This window comes from Cynocephalus volans, chromosome 1, assembly GCF_027409185.1.
Source record: "Cynocephalus volans isolate mCynVol1 chromosome 1, mCynVol1.pri, whole genome shotgun sequence".
Lineage (NCBI taxonomy): Eukaryota > Metazoa > Chordata > Mammalia > Dermoptera > Cynocephalidae > Cynocephalus > Cynocephalus volans.
Window position 1 is genome coordinate 304,098,650 of NC_084460.1, and position 20,314 is coordinate 304,118,963.

At 46.8% G+C, this 20,314-nt stretch overlaps 1 protein-coding gene across 1 annotated transcript in view; it reads right to left on the reverse strand.

Moving 5' to 3' along the window:
* The window catches only part of LOC134370151 (contactin-associated protein-like 4), a 167,595-nt gene extending 156,341 nt beyond the window's left edge, over positions 1 to 11,254 (reverse strand). The window contains exons 1-2 of the mRNA XM_063087160.1: positions 10,942 to 11,254; positions 6,788 to 6,898 (exon numbers count right to left, since the gene is read on the reverse strand). Coding sequence (XP_062943230.1) covers positions 6,788 to 6,898; positions 10,942 to 11,254 — 424 coding nt within the window. The remainder of the gene's footprint in view (positions 1 to 6,787; positions 6,899 to 10,941) is intronic.
* Between the last annotated feature and the right edge of the window lie 9,060 nt (positions 11,255 to 20,314).

Here is a 20,314-nt window from a genome sequence, read left to right on the forward strand (position 1 = left end):
CACTTAACTCTGCCAGGTGGTTTGAGGGAAGGGGACATAACTTCATGACACTGTCTGACCATTATTTCCCCCAAAGCTGCCAAAAATATTTAGTTTGAAACATTATTATTCTGTCCTTTAATCCATTATAGCACTTCCCAGATGGGAAATGTTTTCTTACTTGACATTTTGATAAATATAATATACACCTCAAGAAATGTAACTTATGTGTTAATGTCTGTTTGCTAATTTTAGGACGGGATGCTAATTGACCAAATTAAGTCTATGTATCAATTTCAGAACAAAAAATATTTATGAACAATCTTTAAAGAAACAAGAAAAACTGAAAATGTGGTCTTTGAAATGCAAATTCATGTGACCTCAGAAATCATCTTCACCTTCAGATGATCTCAGTCCTCATATGTCAAGTAGAGATAATGATAGTGCAGGAGTGAGCAGGACTGAAGCCGTGTGGGGACCTAAAACAACATGGGCTCTAGAAAATGGAAAAAAAAAGTTTTTCTCTTGGCATGTGTTTCTCTGAGTTCCCTCTTTTCCCATGCTTAGGTAATACCTTGAGACTTGGTTACAGGGCAAGATGGCATTATTTACATAACTGTACAATTGCTTTCCAGTCAGCCTGAAGTTTCAAACTTGCCATGAGACACGTACTATCCAGACCCTGAGAAACCAAAGAAGACATGAATAAAGCTGTGCTGATTCCATCCTGAAGCAGATAAAAATCTAGCAGGACCCTAAAATAACATCAAGGATTAGAACAGAAACCAGACGGAGTATTGGTGAGACTTTGCACCTGTCCCCTTATGTGACTCCCTCCTTCCTGCTTTTCATTTCCCACATTCCATTCCCTCAACCTCTTCTTTTAAAAACTCTAAGTAAACCTGTATCTTTGAGATGGTTTTAGTTTGGCCATCGTCCTTCAGTTCTACTGGAGAGATGGGTTAGCCCAATATCTCTCCTCAAGTCCGCCATATTCCCGAATAAAACCTGACTGCTTTTGTTGCAAAGGCAGAACAGAGTTGTCACAGAGACGGTATGACCCACAAAGCTCAACATCTGTACAAATTGCTTCTTTACAGAAAATATGCATGATGCCTGTGTTAGATAATTCAAGCTGAGCTGTAAGTACCTGAAGCCAGGCATTCTGATTGTGATTATTATTATTATTACTATTATTATTACTTTTGACTACATTTAAGTTTAATTTTCTTCACCATGTTTGGATATTCCAACATTTGAAAATTAAGTATAATAGCAAAATAATGTTTTGACACACATTTAGCCAAATCTCCAAAAGAACATAGTTAGAACTAGGAACACAAGATGCTGGATATAAAACAATGAATTAAACACTCATGCTCAAGGTTGCTGTGCTGTTTCAACACATGGTCTCAAATTCTTTAACAATGAAAGGTAGGTCTGTTTCTCTTCCCTTTGAATCTGGTCTGGCTTGTGACTGTTTCAGTCAACAGCATTGTACTACATATGTAATTCATTTTAACCTAATATTTCTTATTCACTTTTCTGTATTTTTTGCACCATTTTGCTTCTTTGTTTTTAAATCATTTCTCTGTACAGTATTTCACATTGTTTTTGCTGCTTTGTGCTTCAGTACGTATATTTTCTTCTGACTTATTTCTCCCTTTCCCAATTTTCTCTTTAGCTGTATCTAATCTGCTCCTGAGCCTATCCATAAAGTTCCTTATTTTAGTTATTTTATTTTTTCATTTCTAGAATTTTTATTTGATTTCATTTTAATTTAGCTTAATTTCCAGTTATTTGCTGAGATTTCTCATCTTTTAATATCTGGAACATGTTAATTATATTTATTTTAAAGATTATGTCTTGTAACTCTATTATTTTTATCAATTTTTGTACTCTATTTTGTTCCCTTGGTTTTTGGCTCAATCTTTTCTTATTATGTGCCTGATTATTTCTATTTATTAGGTGGATAATTTTATTTTAAAAATGTAAAAATAATATTAGGCTCTGGATGGTTTATTTTCCTCTAGAGTTAATTTTCTTTTCCTTTTAGTCATAGTGATAGGGTAATCCGGTCAGAGATTGAACTTTTTTACAATCAGGGTTTAATAATTATGAATACTAGTCTATTTATGGTTTCCTCTTAGGACATGGCCCAAAGCTGGTGTTGTTATCCCAGGCTCCTCTTCCTCATGTTGGTCTCTGAATTCCAGTTTTGAACTTCAGACCTGTGAGGCTGGAACAATTCTGCTTGGCCTCTCAGCCATTCAGCCGTGGCTTTCTCCTTCAGGCCAGGTTATCCAGAAGCAGAGGGACAGCTTCAGAGGGCAGCTCACCTCTGGGCTTCCTTCTGTTAATCTTGGTTCCCTCTGCTTGCTAGCTCGCCAACATTTTCAAATGCTACACTGAACCCACATTGCTGTCCTCTCAGATGCTTAGATCCACAGCTCCAGCTTCCTCAAGATACACATCTCAATAACAGCATCTGTGACCGTGGTCTCAAATTCAAATGTCTCCCTGGACTTGAAGGTAAGTGAGTATGTGAAGCAGGTGAGAAAACTAGGGACCACGGTCAGCTGAGGAGAACACCCCCTAAGCTATTCCTCTTATCTCTGGCCAGATGATGCCTATGGACCACTGGTTTGCGACACCTGAGCTATTGTCTTCCAGGTCTGTCTCATTTAATACAGTATCTTGAGACTTAAAACCTACACAGCATGCCCCTGTCACCTCCATAGGCATCTTCTACCCCTGCAGGCTCCACTGCTGCAGAGAGAGGGTCACTACAGGGTTACAAACCTGAATGCCACGAGCACAGACCTGTCATGGCTCTCTTGGGAAACTGCCTTTCTGTTGACATAATACATTTAAACTGTATGGCAGTATATCTGACACTTGTCCCTCTCCATGAGCAGGCTTATAGGTTATTTTTTTTAATCTCTCTTTAAATTTAGCACAACTCAATTGAAATTGTTCATTTGATCCAATATGTTGCAGATAGAGTGTTAAATCAAATCAATCAGATGGTTGGCCAAGTTCAAGTAGCTATGGAATATTCCCCAGGACTTCTTTAAATATTTTCTAATTCAGCTGAAGTCTCAGGACAGTATCTTCCAACTGCTCCCACATTTAGAAGTGAGCTGGGAACCACCACAGCAAAGCAGCAAATTGCAAGGTAGGAATCTGGTTGTGCAGCCCTGAGCTGACCCCGTACCTCTGACCCATGAAAGGGACTGGCTGGGCAAGAGCTGGCTGGAGACTTGTCACTTTTGTGAGCAATGTCTGGACGCCCATTGTGTTCTGGGCAGAGGGATGTTTTCTCTCCATCCATCTTCCAGCAGAAGATCCAGGCATGAAGGAAGACAGAGGGCCTGTGCAGATGCTCTTCTTTTATTCAAAATAGAAATATTTTATCCTTTTCAGTAGACAAAAGAGAACCAGAAAAAACGAAAGGCGCTATACAGTCATCTGGTAGAAAAGGCGATTTTCTTCCTTTCGCTGTTCACATAGATGAGAGCATAGAAGCATCTCGCTGATACAGATCACACTGTCCCTTCTCCTCCAGCAGCCTCCTCGGCGTCCCACATGCACTGCCTTATTTTCAGCCTTATTTTCATGCACTGAAATTATTTCACTTTTTAATGGTGCCTAGAGACTGCCTGATCAACTACATCATTTAGGGTAAAATACCAACACACATTTTATTTAAAGACATACACTAAAATTCAAGCGACACCTAAACTCCATGCACAGAAACAGCGAATGAAAGAAGAGAGACACGCAGCTCCATTACAGCGCCGCGGGTACCGTCTACGAGGCACTGTGATGGCTTCAGGTGATTCTGGATTATTCTTCCCGAGCTAGGCAATCTCTCATGGACAGATCGAATTCTTTCTACAAGGAAATGGAGTCAATGACTTTGTTGATTGTATGATGACTCCTGAAGATTCCCAGAGTGTCCCTGGGGCAACAGAGGGCTGGGCTTGTCCAGAGAAGTCCACCCCATGAGCCTCACTCCCTCCCTCCAGGAGGATGGATGTCGTTCTGTCCCTCATCTTTCTGCTGTTCTGGTGAGCTGGGCAACTAGACATTGTAACCTCCGTACCCAACTCACCCTGGAGTACAGACCAAATGCATGGAACGTCTAACCAGGAAATCACTGGGCTTTCTGCCTGTTCCTCTTTTAGCTGTGAGGCTCCCAGACTCGCTGCGGATTGACTAAAGTTTTTATGTGTTTCTGACTGAGGAATTAATTTATTAGTATAGTTATTCACGTTCCGATCACTTGTGCAGTCACCATTCACAGCCTGATCCAAACCAAATGAGGGATGTCAAAACAACAGAAACACTCTATGCCTTCAGTAAGTCACTCTCAATTTTTAATTCCTGTCTGCACGCTGTAGGCTATCAATAGGGGGAAAAATAAAATAAAACCCAATCAAAACAACAAATAAGCAAGTGAAAGATAATTAAAAGGAGCTGGTTTAAACTTAATTAACATGCAAATAAAATTCATTAAGGTTGATATCTTGCTTCATTATGAGCTGTAGGAAAATAAAGACTTGAATGATTTTCACTGATGGAAACCCTGACGCTTGTATACACTAGTAGGAAATGTGATTTAACCCAACCTACGTTTACTAAACATTTACAGAGAAACAGAAGATAAATTTAGTGATTTACATATGTTAGCTCCTCTCATTGCATCATCTGTGAAGCTTTGAGAGGAGTTGATTGAAATATAGACTTTCCTAATTTATTTCTAAAAGACAAATATTACATTTCTCCTAAAAGGAGTACAATGATTAGGACTTAAATGAGAATGAACACTGATTTTTTTTCTGAAATATTCCTTCTTTTATTGTGTTTTATTGGCACCAAAAGAGTGTCCCTTTTCTTTATTGTGGCAGTTTTGGATAAATAGTTTGTTACCGAGAAAAGCCTGAGAAGGAGGCTGTAATCTAATTTCACCTTTGTGTTTCAGGACAACGCGAATCCACTGAGAGCGATGTTAGAAATCCAGATGTAACGGGGCTCCAATAAACATCTTCTGAGGAAAGGAAAAAGACCTACCAGCTAAGCATGCACCATGGCTCCTGCAGACGTGTGTCTGGACGCAGGACACGCTGAGCTGCATGGTGGCTGAGCTGCATGGTGGCTGCGAGCCTGACCAGGCGGGCTGGTGTGAGGTTGCCCTGCCCCAACCCCCCTGCCCCCCAGCTCCTTCCCCCTGCTTCCCAGCCCCCTGTCCCCCTGTCCCCCTGTCCCCCTGTCCCCCATCCACCTGTCCCGCAGTGCAGACGAGGAAGGACAGGCAGAGGCGTGGGGAGGAGGGGTGCATGGGCAGAGCGAGGGGCCCCTGCCTACTTGGGATGGCAGTTGTTTAGGGTCCCCCCCTGTGGTTGCAACACCCCAGGGAGGGAAGCCAGGTGGGGTCCAGTCCCGGGCAAGAGACCAAGAGCAGCCGCGGGACCAGGAGCAACAGTGCTAAAGAAAAGAAGAAAAAAGAAAGAGAAAGCACCAAGCGAGCAATACCAGGGCCTTCCTCGTGTGGCTGGGGTTTCTACAAGACTTTTCAGTGTAAATAGTGCCAGTTGTGTTTCCCTGGAGTTTACACACAGACTGTCACCTCAGTGCTGCATGACAGGAGTCAAAAGGATGCCTGCGCTTCCCCGTGCTTGTAAGTTTTATGGATCTTTCTTTTTCTGAGAAAAAGAACTTAGGACTCGAAACTCAGGTTTTCTGCGGTTGTCATCAGCACAGGTGCAGAGTCAGACATGCTCGCAGGATGGAAGTGTTCGAATGCACGTGTACAGTAACCCTGTCGGGCCGTGGGTAGCATTAAGTCCCTGTTCCTCAACAGGGAATGTTGTTCTTTATTTTAATTGACAAGCATCTTTAAAGAATACTTTTCTAGCCTTCTGTGGGAGGCCAACTAATGCTGCATCAGAAACGCTGCGAGGACATTACCTTGTGTGGCAAGAAGGGACTAAGGTTGCACATCATCTGACCTTGACATTACCCTAGATGGTCCAGGTGGGCCACATGTAATCACAAGGATCTTTACAGGGGAGAGAATTACAGCCAGAGAGACGGCAGTGAGGGAACAACTCCACTGGAGCGGCTGGTTTCAAGGTGGAGGAAGGGGCCAGGAGCCCAGGAGGGAGCTGTGGGGTCCAGTCCTGGGCGGCGGGAAACAGCCTCTCCTCGGTGGCCCCAGCAGCAGCCAGCCTGACGACACTGTGATCTTAGCACAGTCAGACTCCGTGCGGGCTTCTGGCCTCCGGGTCTGTGTGAGAATATGTTCGAGTTGTTTTCACCACTAAATGTTTAGTGTAATGTTCGGCAGCAGCAATCGAAAATGAATGCACCTTCTGAGTGTTGTTCAACTCAAAGCCGAAGAATACTGCAACCACAGGGTTAATGTGCCCATCAAATTGAATGTTCGTGATAGAAAAATACTTCCCAAGATAAGTGAAAAACTTGGCATATCCAAAGGCCTTTAAATATTTTTATGTTGAAATGATTATACTAAATGTTTAAGCAAGTGCTGTTCACGCCACTTCCCGCATGATTTGTTCCACGGAGAGAGAAGCCAGCATCGCGGTGCTCGGTGATCAACGAATCGATGATATTTACATACCGCGAATTTCAGATGGAAGAATTTCTACAAATCCATTTAAATAAGTGTTAAGAATTTTACTTTCTGTGCAATGGATAATTCACTTATGATATCAAAAGAAATGCAGAGATTATTAAAATTGATGACCTCTACCACGGATCAGTAAGAGATGAGTGAACTCACCGTCTCTTCGGTTAAGTCTTGCAAACCCGGGGCTGTGGCTGCTGGACAGCTCTGACGAGCTGCTGAAGGCTGCTGGAGGCAGGGCAGACGCCAGCGGCTTGTCACAGTTATCTGTAGGGAAAACACAGTAATTGGGTAAACGCACTCATCCTAGCTTTTTGGAAACTCAGTAACCTAAAACGTTACAAATCCCAGACAGCCTTGGTGGGGAAGGTTGGAGTTAACAGAAGAAGCCTGTTGCTCCTGCCCCTGCTGAGCACCTGTTGAGTCATGTCCTAGAAGACACCAAAAAAGAAAGAGAACGAAGAATAAGAGACAGAAGAACAACGGGACCCTGGCAGGACTCACAGATGGAAGAACGTGCAAAACCGTCAATACAGCCAAAGTGTTGGAACTAATGCGATGTAACAGAGAGGCTGGCCATGTGACCAGTATGAATCACACCTTCCTACTCCAAAATGGTTAAAAATATAATTAAAAATAATAATTTATAACAACAACCCTAATATAAAGTACCCGAGAATACTGCTCCACAGATATTTTACAATGGAGAAAATTATAAAACTTTATTGATGGACATCACAGTCACACGTAGCCTAACGATGGGGACGTGTTCTGAGAAATGCATCGTTAGGTGATTTCATTGTTGTGAAAAGTGTATTAGGAAAGGAAACAGCAATGGATCTGTTTATTGTCTACACCGGCCACTAGTGGCATGAGCACAGGACCCGTAACAATGTTACTGAGTCTCTCTGTGCCTCACTTTCCTTATCTGTTAAGTGTGGATTAGAACGATGCCACCCCCATTAAGTTATAAGTGACAGGTAGGGACAGGGCTCGGCACTCAGCAAGCACTCAGGGAGTGTTAGTAACTGTAATTAACTGTTATTTTGTTATGGAGATGGGTGGGAAACATTTTAAAAAGCAAGAATTCTAAAGTTGCCAGCAGTCCTTTCTTTCTCTTGGGGTCAGATCTAATCTGTCAAAGGCTTAGCTTTCTACATTAAAGGTCTGAGCTACCCTTGGGAGCATCTTGCCATGGGTAAGCTGGGCACTTTTCCTCGGTACACTTTGCAGTCATTTTACTTACACCAGCATCACCACAAACATGTGAGTAATGTCTTCCACTGTGACGTTACAATGGCTACAACGTCACTAGGTGATAGGAAATTTTCAGCTCCTTATAATCTTACGAGACCACCATCGGACATGTGGTTTGAGGTTGACTGAAACATTGTTATGCAGCCCATGACTGTACATAGACCAACACAAGTAGAGAGGTCACGTTTATGGAGTGTAGTTGTCTTTTTGATGCATAAAGTTGGCCTACTACTAGGCCTTAGTAGCGACCAAACGCTTGACTGTGAGCCACCAAGATACCATGTGACCTGTGCTGGGTGTCAAGAGCTCCCGTCTGCCCTTCTGTGATCTGCCCTGTAGATTCCGGACTTCCTTGGACAGCCCCCACCATCGCTTAAATGGGTTCCTTGCAACAAATCCCTTAATAGGTATCTTTCTCCTGCTGCTGCTTTTTTATTGAACCCTGCCTGATACAAATACCAGCGGTCAGCACGGTGAAAGACTCCCACTCTTCCCACATTGACCCATAAATGCAATTACACAGACACAGATGTCACAGCCCCAAATAGGATGGGCAGCAGTGGGCAATTAGAGGCAAGGGATGGGGTAAGATTTGCCCCAAGTCCTCCAGAGTGATGAGGAACTTGAGCAGCTTTCAGGAACGTGGAATAAAAGCCCTGTGACTAAAGTGTGCATTCACTGGGCGTGAGACTGTGAATTATTGGACTGTGTACCTTCTGCAGACACCAGCAAGTTTCCAACACATGCAGATAAACAAACACCCTAACAAAGTAAAGTTGGCACAGGGTGAGCCTGGCTGTCCGTGGTCATCCTAGCCTAGAAATGACTCCCTGTTCTATATGCTGCCTGCCTGGGCTCATGTTAGGGAAGATCTAAGCTAATCAACAGAAACTTCTGCACATTTCTCTGAAGCACTGGGAGCTGCCATGGCAGCAGGAACTGCAGAAGGAGTAGGCGTTTGGAGTCTTGAACCTAAGGATTTGTCAGCCGTCAGGATGGAACGGTTTGAACCACAGATCCAGGCTACAGAAAGTGAAACTCGTTATTCTACTTGGAAGAAAGCTGTGATTAAGTCAATGGGTTGGGTTACAACTCAGTCTCCTGAAAGTGGTGATCGTACTATGTTCTCTAGTCTGCCTTTGGGTTTTTTTATAGTGAGTAGCATGATAATGTTAATTGGAGCAAGATACATCTCAAGTATATCATAATAGTACCAACCATGGATTCCCAAGAAGTGAGCTTTTTACATAATGAAAAAAAAAAATCCAGCAATTCTGTTTCTTAATGTGATGACACTATTGTAGACTCTGGTGTTATATATAACCCACTTGACCCCTGAGAACTCAACAAGTAGACCTGTGGCTTGAAATAAAGAAAACACAGTAGAAAAAAAAAAAAAAAAAAAAAAAAAAAAAAAAACAAAATCAGTTACATTACATATGAATATATGCTGTCATTTTATCTTAGTAGAATTGCAAGGTGATTTTTCAAATGGACTCATAAAACCATCCAGAGTTCCAGTTTTGTATACACATTGTTTAATACAGAAGGAGACATGGCATATTGAGATATTTCTTTAATGGCTACAAAGCACAAATATTAAGTTAATATTATGAGTCATTATTTTTATTATTGCTGTTACACAGCTTGTCAAATAGAAAATCCTTAGAGGTATTAATGAGTGAGGTCTCCCATGCATGTGACAGGTGCACATGCCACGGTGTGAACTAAAGCTTCGACAGGGCAGAGGCAGAGCGGTGCAGGATCCAGCAGACACTCTTCTCATGCATTTATTAGGCAGCAGAGTTTGTCACCACTACTTCCTCTAAGTACAAATAACAAAGAGAAAAATGTGCAACCTCAACTGGTCTGACTACTTTGACTGGGAGGAACAGTTGTGAAGCCTCCTCCCATGTCACTTCTGTGTCTTTTTCATTTCAGTGCTCGTCCTGTGTCAGTCTCTGCCCTGCTCAGCTGATTTTCAACACAGCAGCAGAGGCTGGTTAAGCCTCACTGTGGCCACCCTGATCTGTGGAACCCATGCAGGGTTCTGCATCTGTCTGGGGGTGTGGGTGACCCCATGGTGCCTGCTCAGACATTCCCTCCAGCCCTGCGCTGGCCAAGCAGGGCAGTCTCACACCCCAACCTTCAAGTCTTTAATCAGACTCCATCCATCCGTCGGACAGCCACCCCCCACACACCTGGTCCCCATTCTTGACCTGTCTCCCTTAAGTCAGCAGAACCTCCCTTATGAGTGGCAATAAATCATGAGCCACTGCACTTGGGCTGCTTGTTATGCAGCATCACCGTGGCAATAGCTGACTCACGGGGCACGTGCAGCCGCAAAGTGTAGGCTTGTTGAAGCTTCTCTGGCAACTCGCAATCAGTGGGTGTTGGCAAACCCTCCTCCCTATTGTCCTGAGGGTGGGCAGTTCTGAGGGGAGCTCTTTATGCTTCTCAGCCAGTCCCAGGAAGGCCCAGCCCAGGGGCCCACAGCTGAGATTCACTTGATAACATGTTGCTCCACTGCTTTCGGCACTTCTGTCAGTGTCTCTCTGTCCTTCCTCTTGCCCCCTGGATTGCCTGATGAACCACTACTGTGCTCTGGATGTGTCCCCACCAAATTCACATGTGAGAACCTCATCACCACGCAGCAGTGCTGGGAGGTGGGACTCTGCGCTCGTGAACGGACTGATGCCACTACGACAGGGCCTGGAGGGGGTTCCCGCTCTCCTGTCCTGCAGGGACGTGGCATTCCTCCTCCTGGAGGTCCAGAGCCCGAACTCATGGGCACCTTGATCTTGGGCTTCCCACTTCCAGAACTGTCAGAAATACATTTCTGTTCTTTATAAATCTACCAGTCTCTAGTATTCCTTCACAGCAACACAAAGATCGTGACAACCACTTTCACAATGCAGTGTCTCAGGCCCAGATTTTAAGGCAAAGCCACTAGAGCGAGGACCTGGGCCAGGACGGGCTCTGCAGGAGGGTGCTGCATGGTCAGGTGCTTACGGACTCTGGACAGCAAGGTGGCGACCACCCTGCATGCTAACGTCCCACCTCCTGAGACTCTTGGTGGGGGAGGCGGGACTGAAGCCTGGTTGTGACACTGAGGCTGATGCTCGGGCAGAATGAGGGCATAGGACGTGCTGAGGGTGCAGAGTGTGCAGCTCCAGAGCCCCCAAAATGGACATAGGCATCCTCAGAGCTCTGGACAAAGGCCAGACCAGCAGGAGCCTCCAGCACAGGGCCAGGGCCGTGGTGTCCGAGTGTCCTCGTGGTCACACCCTGGAGCGGCAGGACACTTGAGCGGCTGATCCTTGCAGTCCTGGACCCTCCAGGCTGGTTGAAGCAGACTCTCCTCATTGTCAAAGGGCAGAATCTCCTTCCCTAGAGGCCAGAGACTACCCCAGACCCCTCCTGGGCCAATGGCGTGTAAAATCCATCTTCTTCCTCAGGCTGGTCCACCTGAGCGATAACCGAAGTCTGAGCCCAGCACGGCGGGAGGAGGAAGTGCAGAGATAGCTTAGAACCAAAGACCATGCACCAAGGGGACCAGGGACACACGGCAGGGTGGATGTTGGAGGGCACAGCAGGGTGGACACGGATGACCAGCGTCTGTGGAGCTGGGTGCCAGGTCTCCAGTAAGAGGGTGGAGATGCAGAGCCATAGGTGGGTGCCAGGGTGGGAAGGCGGCCGACTGCAGTGGAGTCTCTGGAGGGCAAGACCCCGCGGCTGAGGCCATGAGGGGTGTGTGGGTCACGCCAGCGTGGCTGGGTGGCTCGGGACAGAGTGGACCCCCAGGCATCCACTGAGCTAATCGGGTTCCCAGCGATGGAGACCAGGGCAGTGGCTGGTCCTTGGGGCAGGGAGGCTTCTCCAACTACAGTCACAGAGCAACGTGGCAAGAGACTGTTGGCCCCAAGCAGGGTCACAGCCCAGCTGGCCATCAACAGCCCCCAGGGAGACCCCAGCCGGGCGCGGGGACAGAGCCAGTGAGCAGCTGCTCCTGCTGCTCCAGGGGGACCGATCCTGAGAGGAGCCACGCACGCTGGCCAGAGGACCCTGCCCTGCGGGATGGGACCCAGGGCCCGTGCTGGGACATCTCAGCAGCACAGCCCTGCGCGGGGACCCTCCCACCGGCCTTCACCTCGGGCGGGCTCCACACCCCTGCTCCCGGGATCACCTCCAGGCACCGCCGCACACAAACCTCCCCAGACTCCACTTTTGGGGACACTGACAGAAGCACTGCGTTGATCTTACTGTGCATTACCGTCTGTGCCACACGTATTGCTCTTTTGTCACAGCCTGGCCATGGCCGCAGTGGCCGCACTTCACAAGGGCAGATTCGGGCTCCTCTTGGGCGTCCCGCTGGTCCCAGTGCCGCGGACGCTGACGGTCCATCCCCGCGCTTTCCCGCGGGGCTGAAGCGAGGTCGCAGACCCCGAGGCATCCCCAGCGACAGGGCGACAGGGCGACGTGAGACGCAGGAGGAAGGCGCAGAATCGTGAATCAGAATGCAGCGTAAGGACGCAGTGACAGAGACCCGGGACGCAGCGCGTCCTCGAGCGTGCTCCCGAGGGTTCGGAGGGTGGCAGTAAAACGCCCACGGCCAGCGCCGTCTGCAGCGCAGCCGGTCCCCACGTGCGGAGCTGCCCCGCGAGCATCCGGGGTCCCTGGGAGGACCCACCGGGCCAGGCCGGCCTCCGGGGTGTGGCGGGTCCCCCGGGCGCGGAGGCGCGCAGGTCGCCCCGGGTCGACAGGTTCGGGGAGCGCTCCGCAGACCCTGCCTGCCCGCGGGCGGGACGGAGCAGGCGACACGGCAGCCACCCCCACCGCGGCCTGCATTCGGGCCCGGCTCACGTGGCTCATCAGCAGCCGGGGGTTAGAGCGCGGACGCGGTCCCGGCCCCTCCCGGGCTTTGCTCCCAAGGCCCGGTGGTTCGGTGGATGGAGACCCCCGAGCCTGCTGCGCCCGGCGACCCCACCGCGCCCGCGTCCCCGTCCCCGCCGGGCTCGCCGTAGCCGTGACCAGGGGACGCGGGGACCCCCGGGAGTCGGGGCCGCGCCCGGGCCAGGCCGCCCCCTGGAGGCAGAAGAGCCGGACGAGCGCGCTCCGGCCACCGGGCGCCCCGCAGCTCCGAGGTTTACGGCCACGGCCAGCCAGGGACGCCCCGAAAGCCAAGCAGAGGACCCGAAGCGTCGGGAAGAAACACCCACAAATTGCGTTGTAAAGCTGGCGCGGCATCGACTCCTAAATTCACCCGCACGGCAAGTTGAAAAGAAAGCTCCGCCTCGGTTCACTGGAGCATCCCGAGAAATGTAAACAGCGGCCAAAGCCACCCAGCCGCAAACGAGCGCGAGCTGTGCGACGCCTGCGCGGTTCCGGGCCGAGGACACAGAACGCTCGTACTCGGGATCCGGATCCGGATCCGGATCCGTCAACTTCATTAGCGGATTGCGGAGGGGTCCTGTTGAGAGGCCGAGAGCGCACTGGGTCGCATGTCACGCCTCTCCCTGGCTTTTAAAACAGTCTCCACAGATTAGGAGTGCAAGGTGCCTCGTGGCTATGAAGAGGACTGGTCGGTGACATCACCAGTGTCCTCCGGAGACTTCATCTGAAGCCCAGAGCGTCATCACCACAGTGAGAAAACGCCACATCCTTATTATTAACGTTATTCCCAAGGCATTAAGGAAAGTAGAGAGGGGAAGGCAGAAGTATCTGCACCTTCTGATAAAAGAACCCAAGTGCTTCAACTCATAAACTATGACAAAGTGAAACAAGTCAGGCACAGAAAGAGAAATACCACATGTTCTCACTTATTGGAGGGAGCTAAAAATTAATATATAAATTCACACACACACATACACACACACACACATACACACACACACACACAAACCGGGGGGGGGGGGGAAGAAGATATAACAACAACAATTATTTGAAGTTGATACAACAAGCAAACAGAAAGGACATTGTTGGGGGGAGGGGGGAGGGAGAAGGGAGGGAGGTTTTGGTGATGGGGAGCATTAATCAGCTACAATGTATATCGACAAAATAAAATTAAAAAAAAAAAAAAAAAAAAAAAAAAATAAACTATGACAAACAATAAAATAATTCAGTTAGGCATAGAACTATAAAGTTAATAAAACATGCAAACACCTGAAAACATAATGGAAAAAACAATATCTATTGATAACAACAGCAGCAACAATAAACCGACAAATTTACTTAGGGATTAAGAGTAAAGTTTTATTATCTTTCTGAAAGATAATAAAAAATGTCTAGGTAGGTGGAGATAAAACTACTATTGCTTGACGGCAGCTCTTAGCAGTTTAAGGATGTTAACAGTCCCTAAATAAATTGAAGCACTTAGTGTAATCTCAATAAAACAAACTTGATTTGAATATAAAGTTTAGAAAGAGCCCCAAGCATCAAAGGAAGCAAAAACTAGTGGCAATACTGTAACTTTCATCAAATGAAATTAACAAGATCCATGTGAGAATTTTTTTGGTATAGAGATATTAGTGATGCTGGTGTGGATATGGGGCACCTGTGGACCATCCATCAGTATTTGAAATGCACCTGCACTTTGACGCTACACTCTCAGCAGCTCAAGGGTATATGTGTAGTTTCCCAATGAGCTGAAAACAAGTTTCTGCTCTTGGTGACATTTGATTCTATGTATGAATGCACACATGCGTGTATGCGTGCATGCTTGTACGTATACACACACACGTGCATATGTGTACATGCACAATAACATGTATACAGATGGGCATGTGTGTGTGCATGCATATGTTTACATATATGTATGTATTTGTAGAGGATCCACAGTCCACTCCAATCACCATGTATTTGCTTTGCACAGATCTGGAGTCAGTTCCTTTTATCGGCCACAGCTTCTTAAAAGTGGGAAAAGGCAATGGAATAAGATTAAATACAGATTAACACTGTCAAATTATTCAAATAATAAATCATGGGGTGTTAAATATCTTCTAAATGTTTTTAAAGCTTCCAACTTCAGAATTTCTAGCTGATGTTCTTAAAACATTACTTAGGCTTTAGTTTTGAAAAAAAATGGAAAATTTCATCTTTCAAATGTGATATATATTATACATATATATATAGAAAGAGAGTCCATAAAAATGAAATCCAATCTGAGGATAACTAGAACATAAAATTGAAAATCTGATGTTTTCTGAATTTCTAAATGAAATTAAACTGAAAGGTGGTATTTAAATGGATGGTCAAATATTAACACTTTAAAATGGAATCTCTCTGAAAGTAGAGACTGTTCCATTACTGCCCTATTCTATCTCACATGTATAGGGATAAGAGAAAATTTATGCAAAACACAGAAAACTGCACGAACATTTATTTTCTAGACTGACAAAAATGTGCGTTTTATTACAAAATGGCATTTTTTTAAAAAACTTCACCTTCTCTGTGTGTATGTGGGGTGTGGTTTGGGGTGTGTATGGTGTGTGTGTGTGGTGTGTGATGTGTGTGTGTGTTTACGTGTGTGTTTAAAGTGAGTCACCACCCAGCTTATGAGAATAAAAAATCATAGATTTCTTTGCCTCTAAATGTGCCATAAAACAAGATAATAGAAAATCTAAAGAGGCTTCTTGAGAGTGCGAGTTCACTACACCCCCAACATGAATTCCAAAACTAAAAGCATCAGTGGTGACGTGGAGCAGCAGAAACTCTCGTACATTGTGTCAGGGCAGGAAAATGGGCAGCCAGTCTGTATATACATTAGGCTGCACCCGCTAAAGCTAGTTCCCTTCTCATCTAACACGTCTGCTATTGGATATGGTCTCAACAGGAAAAAAAAAAATCCTAAGTCCACCGGAAGACATATCTGAGTATCCATAACATAGTATTTATAATACCCCCAAATGGGAACAGTGCATAAGCTTTGGTGCAGTCACACAATGGGAAGCAAAGTCAGCCAAGCGTTAAAGAGAAAAAACCCTATGATTCCCTGCATGCATGGTCCCCAAACCAGAAACCATTTTATGGTGACAGAACTCAGAATCGGGGTTCCCTTGAGGGGTTTGAGGGGGAGTGCCCAGCTGCAGGAGATGCTCCAAGTCCTGATGTGTGTGGTGGCTCCACGGGTCCCCATCTGTAGAACGCCCTGGGCTGTGTCTTTATTGGTGCACCTGTACCATGTGGAAGTCACGGCTCAACTAAAGCAAAGAAGGACTTTGTGAGGGGAGGTGGCTCCCACTGGCACCTGCTTTAGGGAGGGGACAGTCGCCCTCTCTCTCTGAAGGGACTGGACTCCTATAATTAATAATCAAACATCAGCGTGCTAGATGTGTGAAGATTTTAGACATGAAATAGTCATTTTAGAGAGAAAAAAAAGATTATGTGATTGTAAAAAGCCTATCAGAATAGATAGCCAATCAGCAGTACAGGGATTTGCTTAATCAATAAACAAATTAAGAACATAAGAACATGTTGTTTTTCTTACAGAAAATTGCTGAAGAAGGTGGTTTAAATCTGGCTCATGCCAACAGTGATAAATTGTTAACCTGTGCCAGCTTAAGTCTTGGAAATTTTGCTCTGGTCCCAGAAGGACCAGCTGTGCATAGAGACGTGGGTGGTATAAATGTCAAGACTCTCAGAACCCTGAGGTCCGGCCAGTAGGAGGTCTCAGGCCAGCCTGGTTTCAGTCAGTGTCCCCGATCTGCCAGCCACATCAAGCTGTTGAGATAGTACGTTAATCATAGTTAGAGATGAAATAAGTATTGTCCCTCAGATATATCTGGGCATTTTTATGAATATTCAAATATATTTTTTAAATTAACAGCTTAGTGTACTCCAAGTCACCCAGGTAAGTGCTGGTCAGTAACACAGACTCCTGATGGCCACGTCTGGTTCTGTGCCATCAGGAAAGTTCAGACTCGATTCACTGTTCAAGGAAAAATGTGCTTCCTCAGTTTCCTGTCAGCAACCATCTGGACCTGCTTTATGCAAAGGTGAAGTCGATTTATTTACAGCTCTGCTGCGGAGGCACAAGCCCCAGCTTTGCAGCCGCTCTCCGTACCCAGGCCCGTCCAGGACGCACTCTGAACTCGGCGGCTCCACCTGCAGCACCACCCACAAGTGTGCCACGCGCAAGTACAGCTCTCCCAAGGCCGTGAAGCCCACAGAGCAGGACAAGCTGAAGGATCTGGGGAGCTCGACCTTTCTGGGTGAATGCTCCACTCAGTGTGCTAACAAGGCAGCGTCTGTGACATCCCGGGACAAGGCTGAGGGGTTCCCTATGTTCAGGTGCAGCTGCCACTGTCCACAGTCAGCAAGAAGAAGGGATGAGAAACGGTGTGTCCGTTCCAGAGGCCTCACCCAGGACGGCCGCCTGACTTGGGGAGCAGTAACTCTGTTTTCATTCCCAACTCCTAGCACGTCATGCTGGAACTCAGCAGGCAGATGTCGTTAGAACTGTGACACTCACAGGCTTTGTCATTTTAGTGAGTTTTGATCTCCACAGCAAGGGCACCACTTTACCCCTCCCTGTGGACACACCTCACAGATCTAGGAACGCAGGGTTTTTTCAAGAGGGGGTGGTTTTTAATCTTCAGCATCCCAGCCAGGTGCAGCAGGGAGGGTGCAGATTGTAAAAACTGGAGGCTGGGGACAACCGTCAAAAGAAAAGCATCATCAGGAATGAGCGACGTCCCCACAATGTATTTACATTAGAAGATTCTGTTTTGCTTTCGTTTTGCTTAAAGAAAGGAAAGTTGATAAGCATCCATGACCTCAGAGAGTACTTTGTCAGGGGCATTATTTGGAGGCGTTCACGAATCCAGTGAAGTCACAGAATTTCCAAACTCACACAACTCTATGCAGGGGAATCATTAGAAACAGAAGCAGCTAGACCAGCAGTTTGCAAATGCTCATTCCAAACACGAAAGGCATCTGAATACTTCCTTCACAGTGGGGCTGGGGTCCAGAGCTCGCTTCGCCCACCAGGTCGCAGACTCCCTGTGAATCCCTGGGGCTCCACACAGAACCAGAGGCCCTGGGGACCCAGCCCGGGCACAGTCACGTGTGGTGGAGGCTGCCAGTGCCTGCAGCGTTTCTGAATCAGTGAGGGGAGGGCTGCAGCCACACCACCCACCCACACCACAGCCTGTGAAGTGAAGGGGCTTCAGAGCAGTCAGACATGTGGGCTGTGGACTCCCATGACAAGCGAGACCAGCCACAGGCACAGAGGAACCTGGGAGAGAGGAGAGAGATCCAGACAGGAGCATGACCTCAGTGATGCCCCATGAGAAGACCAGCACTGTCCACACACCCACACCTGGATGTGTGCTCTCACCCACAAACACTTGCATGCATGCACGCTCACACACATACACACTCACACCCACATGCATACCTACTCACACTCACACATGTACACACATCCAAATGTATGCACATGCACACGTATTTTTGCTAATGTGTTAGGGAAGGTACATAACACAGGGCCAAGCAAAAGGAACCAGACTGTCCACAACCCAAGCAAACAATAAAAACTCGACTCAGCTGGGGGCTCCTGCAGCCATGCTGCTGGGTTACAGCTGCGGTGTGGCATTTGTGGTGGCCGAGTAGCCACCCAGTGAGGGCAGCACCTCACAGGGCAGCAGTGGCCTCTGTCCAGTCCTTCAGCTCCATTTGCCACATGCAAACCACAGAGCAGCGGGCTGTGCTCTATAAATGTCCATCGAGGATGCTGACATCTGATTTTCAAACATTTTTCACTTGTCACAAATTTTTTTTATTTTTTATTTTTTTTACCCAGTTAAAAAGTTGGGGAAATATTCTTAGCTCCTGGACTAGATGAAAGACGCAACAGCCTGAACTTGCCCCATCTGGAGATATTTAGGCAGTGGGAGGTCATGACCTTGAAACAGAACGAGAATATGTGAGTATACAGAGATGTTTACTCTACACTATGAATGACAGTGTTTTGATGGTCAGCAAGATACACAGGTTTGGAAGAAAAAGCAGAGGTGCTCCCCCCTGCTCCCCTCCCTCTGTGTGCCTTGACTCCATGCACACGCAGAGGTGCACACGCACAGGTACACGCACCCTCGGGTGCACATGCACACACTCATCGGGTGCACACACGTGACGAGCATGAAGACACACAACAGCATCGTGCCCTGACCCCTCACATACCTGCCTGTGAGTGTGAGGGGTGTGAGTGTGAGAACGTGTGAAGGTGAGGACGTGTGAGCGTGAGGACGTGTGAATGTGAGGACGTGTGAGCGTGAGGACATGTGAGTGTGAGGGGTGAGCAAGTCTAACCCTTCTCCCATCAGTCCCCCCATACGTTTCCAGGCACTTTCTCATGATTTGCTGCCCCTGGGAGCCCAAACCCCGCTCCTTTGTCTGGCCCTTCTTCACAATTGATCTCCCCTTTCTTAAAATGGCCTGTCAGCTCCCAAGCCCAGCAGCTTCTCTGGCGTTTTCCCTTCTTTTGTGATGCACCCTGTGCGGTGTGAGACTATCTGCAAATGAAATTCGTGTGCTTTCCACCTGTTACTCTGCCTCTGTCAAGTTGATCAGCAGCCTCCGGCCAGCCTAAGAGGGCAGGGACAGTCCTCGTCCCTGCACCCTGCACACCGACCACGGACGAGATTTTCCTTCAAGCTCCCTGCACACGTTCCTTCACGCTCACCCCACACAAGCACACGCGTCGCCGCTGTCATCAAACCCACTTTTCTAAGACAGCATGCTCCTCTCTGCCCTCATGGCTCCTGCTTTCTTGAAAGTCAGTCAACGTGAAGGGGATTATTTTTGAGTATTTCAGGAAGCACCTGATTTAACAGATCTCTAAAGGTGGCAAATTGTATTTTGGACCAAATTACTGTCGTATTAACCTAAAGAATAATTCAACTGCTTGCTCAGAGTTTCTAGTCAAATAACTGTTTGGGGGTCAAACATGATGAACTTGTACTAAGAGGACAATGTGAGAATCTCAAGGTAAAGACACAGCAACACGTGATCTGTTCAAGACTGAGCCATCATGATGGTTAGATTCAAACAGTATTTACCAATCCCTTTACTCTAAGAGTTGTCTTAAAAAATACAATTTATAAAATCTTTCTGAATGGAATAGAACCAGAGGGTAAGTCAAGAAAGGAAACTGCAAATTATATGTTTTCTGTAAACTACATCAGAAATGCAGTTCTGGAGGGCAGACATTTAAATAATTGGCATTTCTGAGCTAATTTAATCCCCCCTTAAACCCTACTTGTGATGCTATAATTGCCAGAAATCCAACCTCTGAGAATTGGAAGCCATAACATCTTATTCTAACAGCAATCAAGTAATTAAGTACACACACAACCACACACATTTATAAATATATAATAAATGTAAGTTTTACACACACATACACACGTGCATACACACGCACAT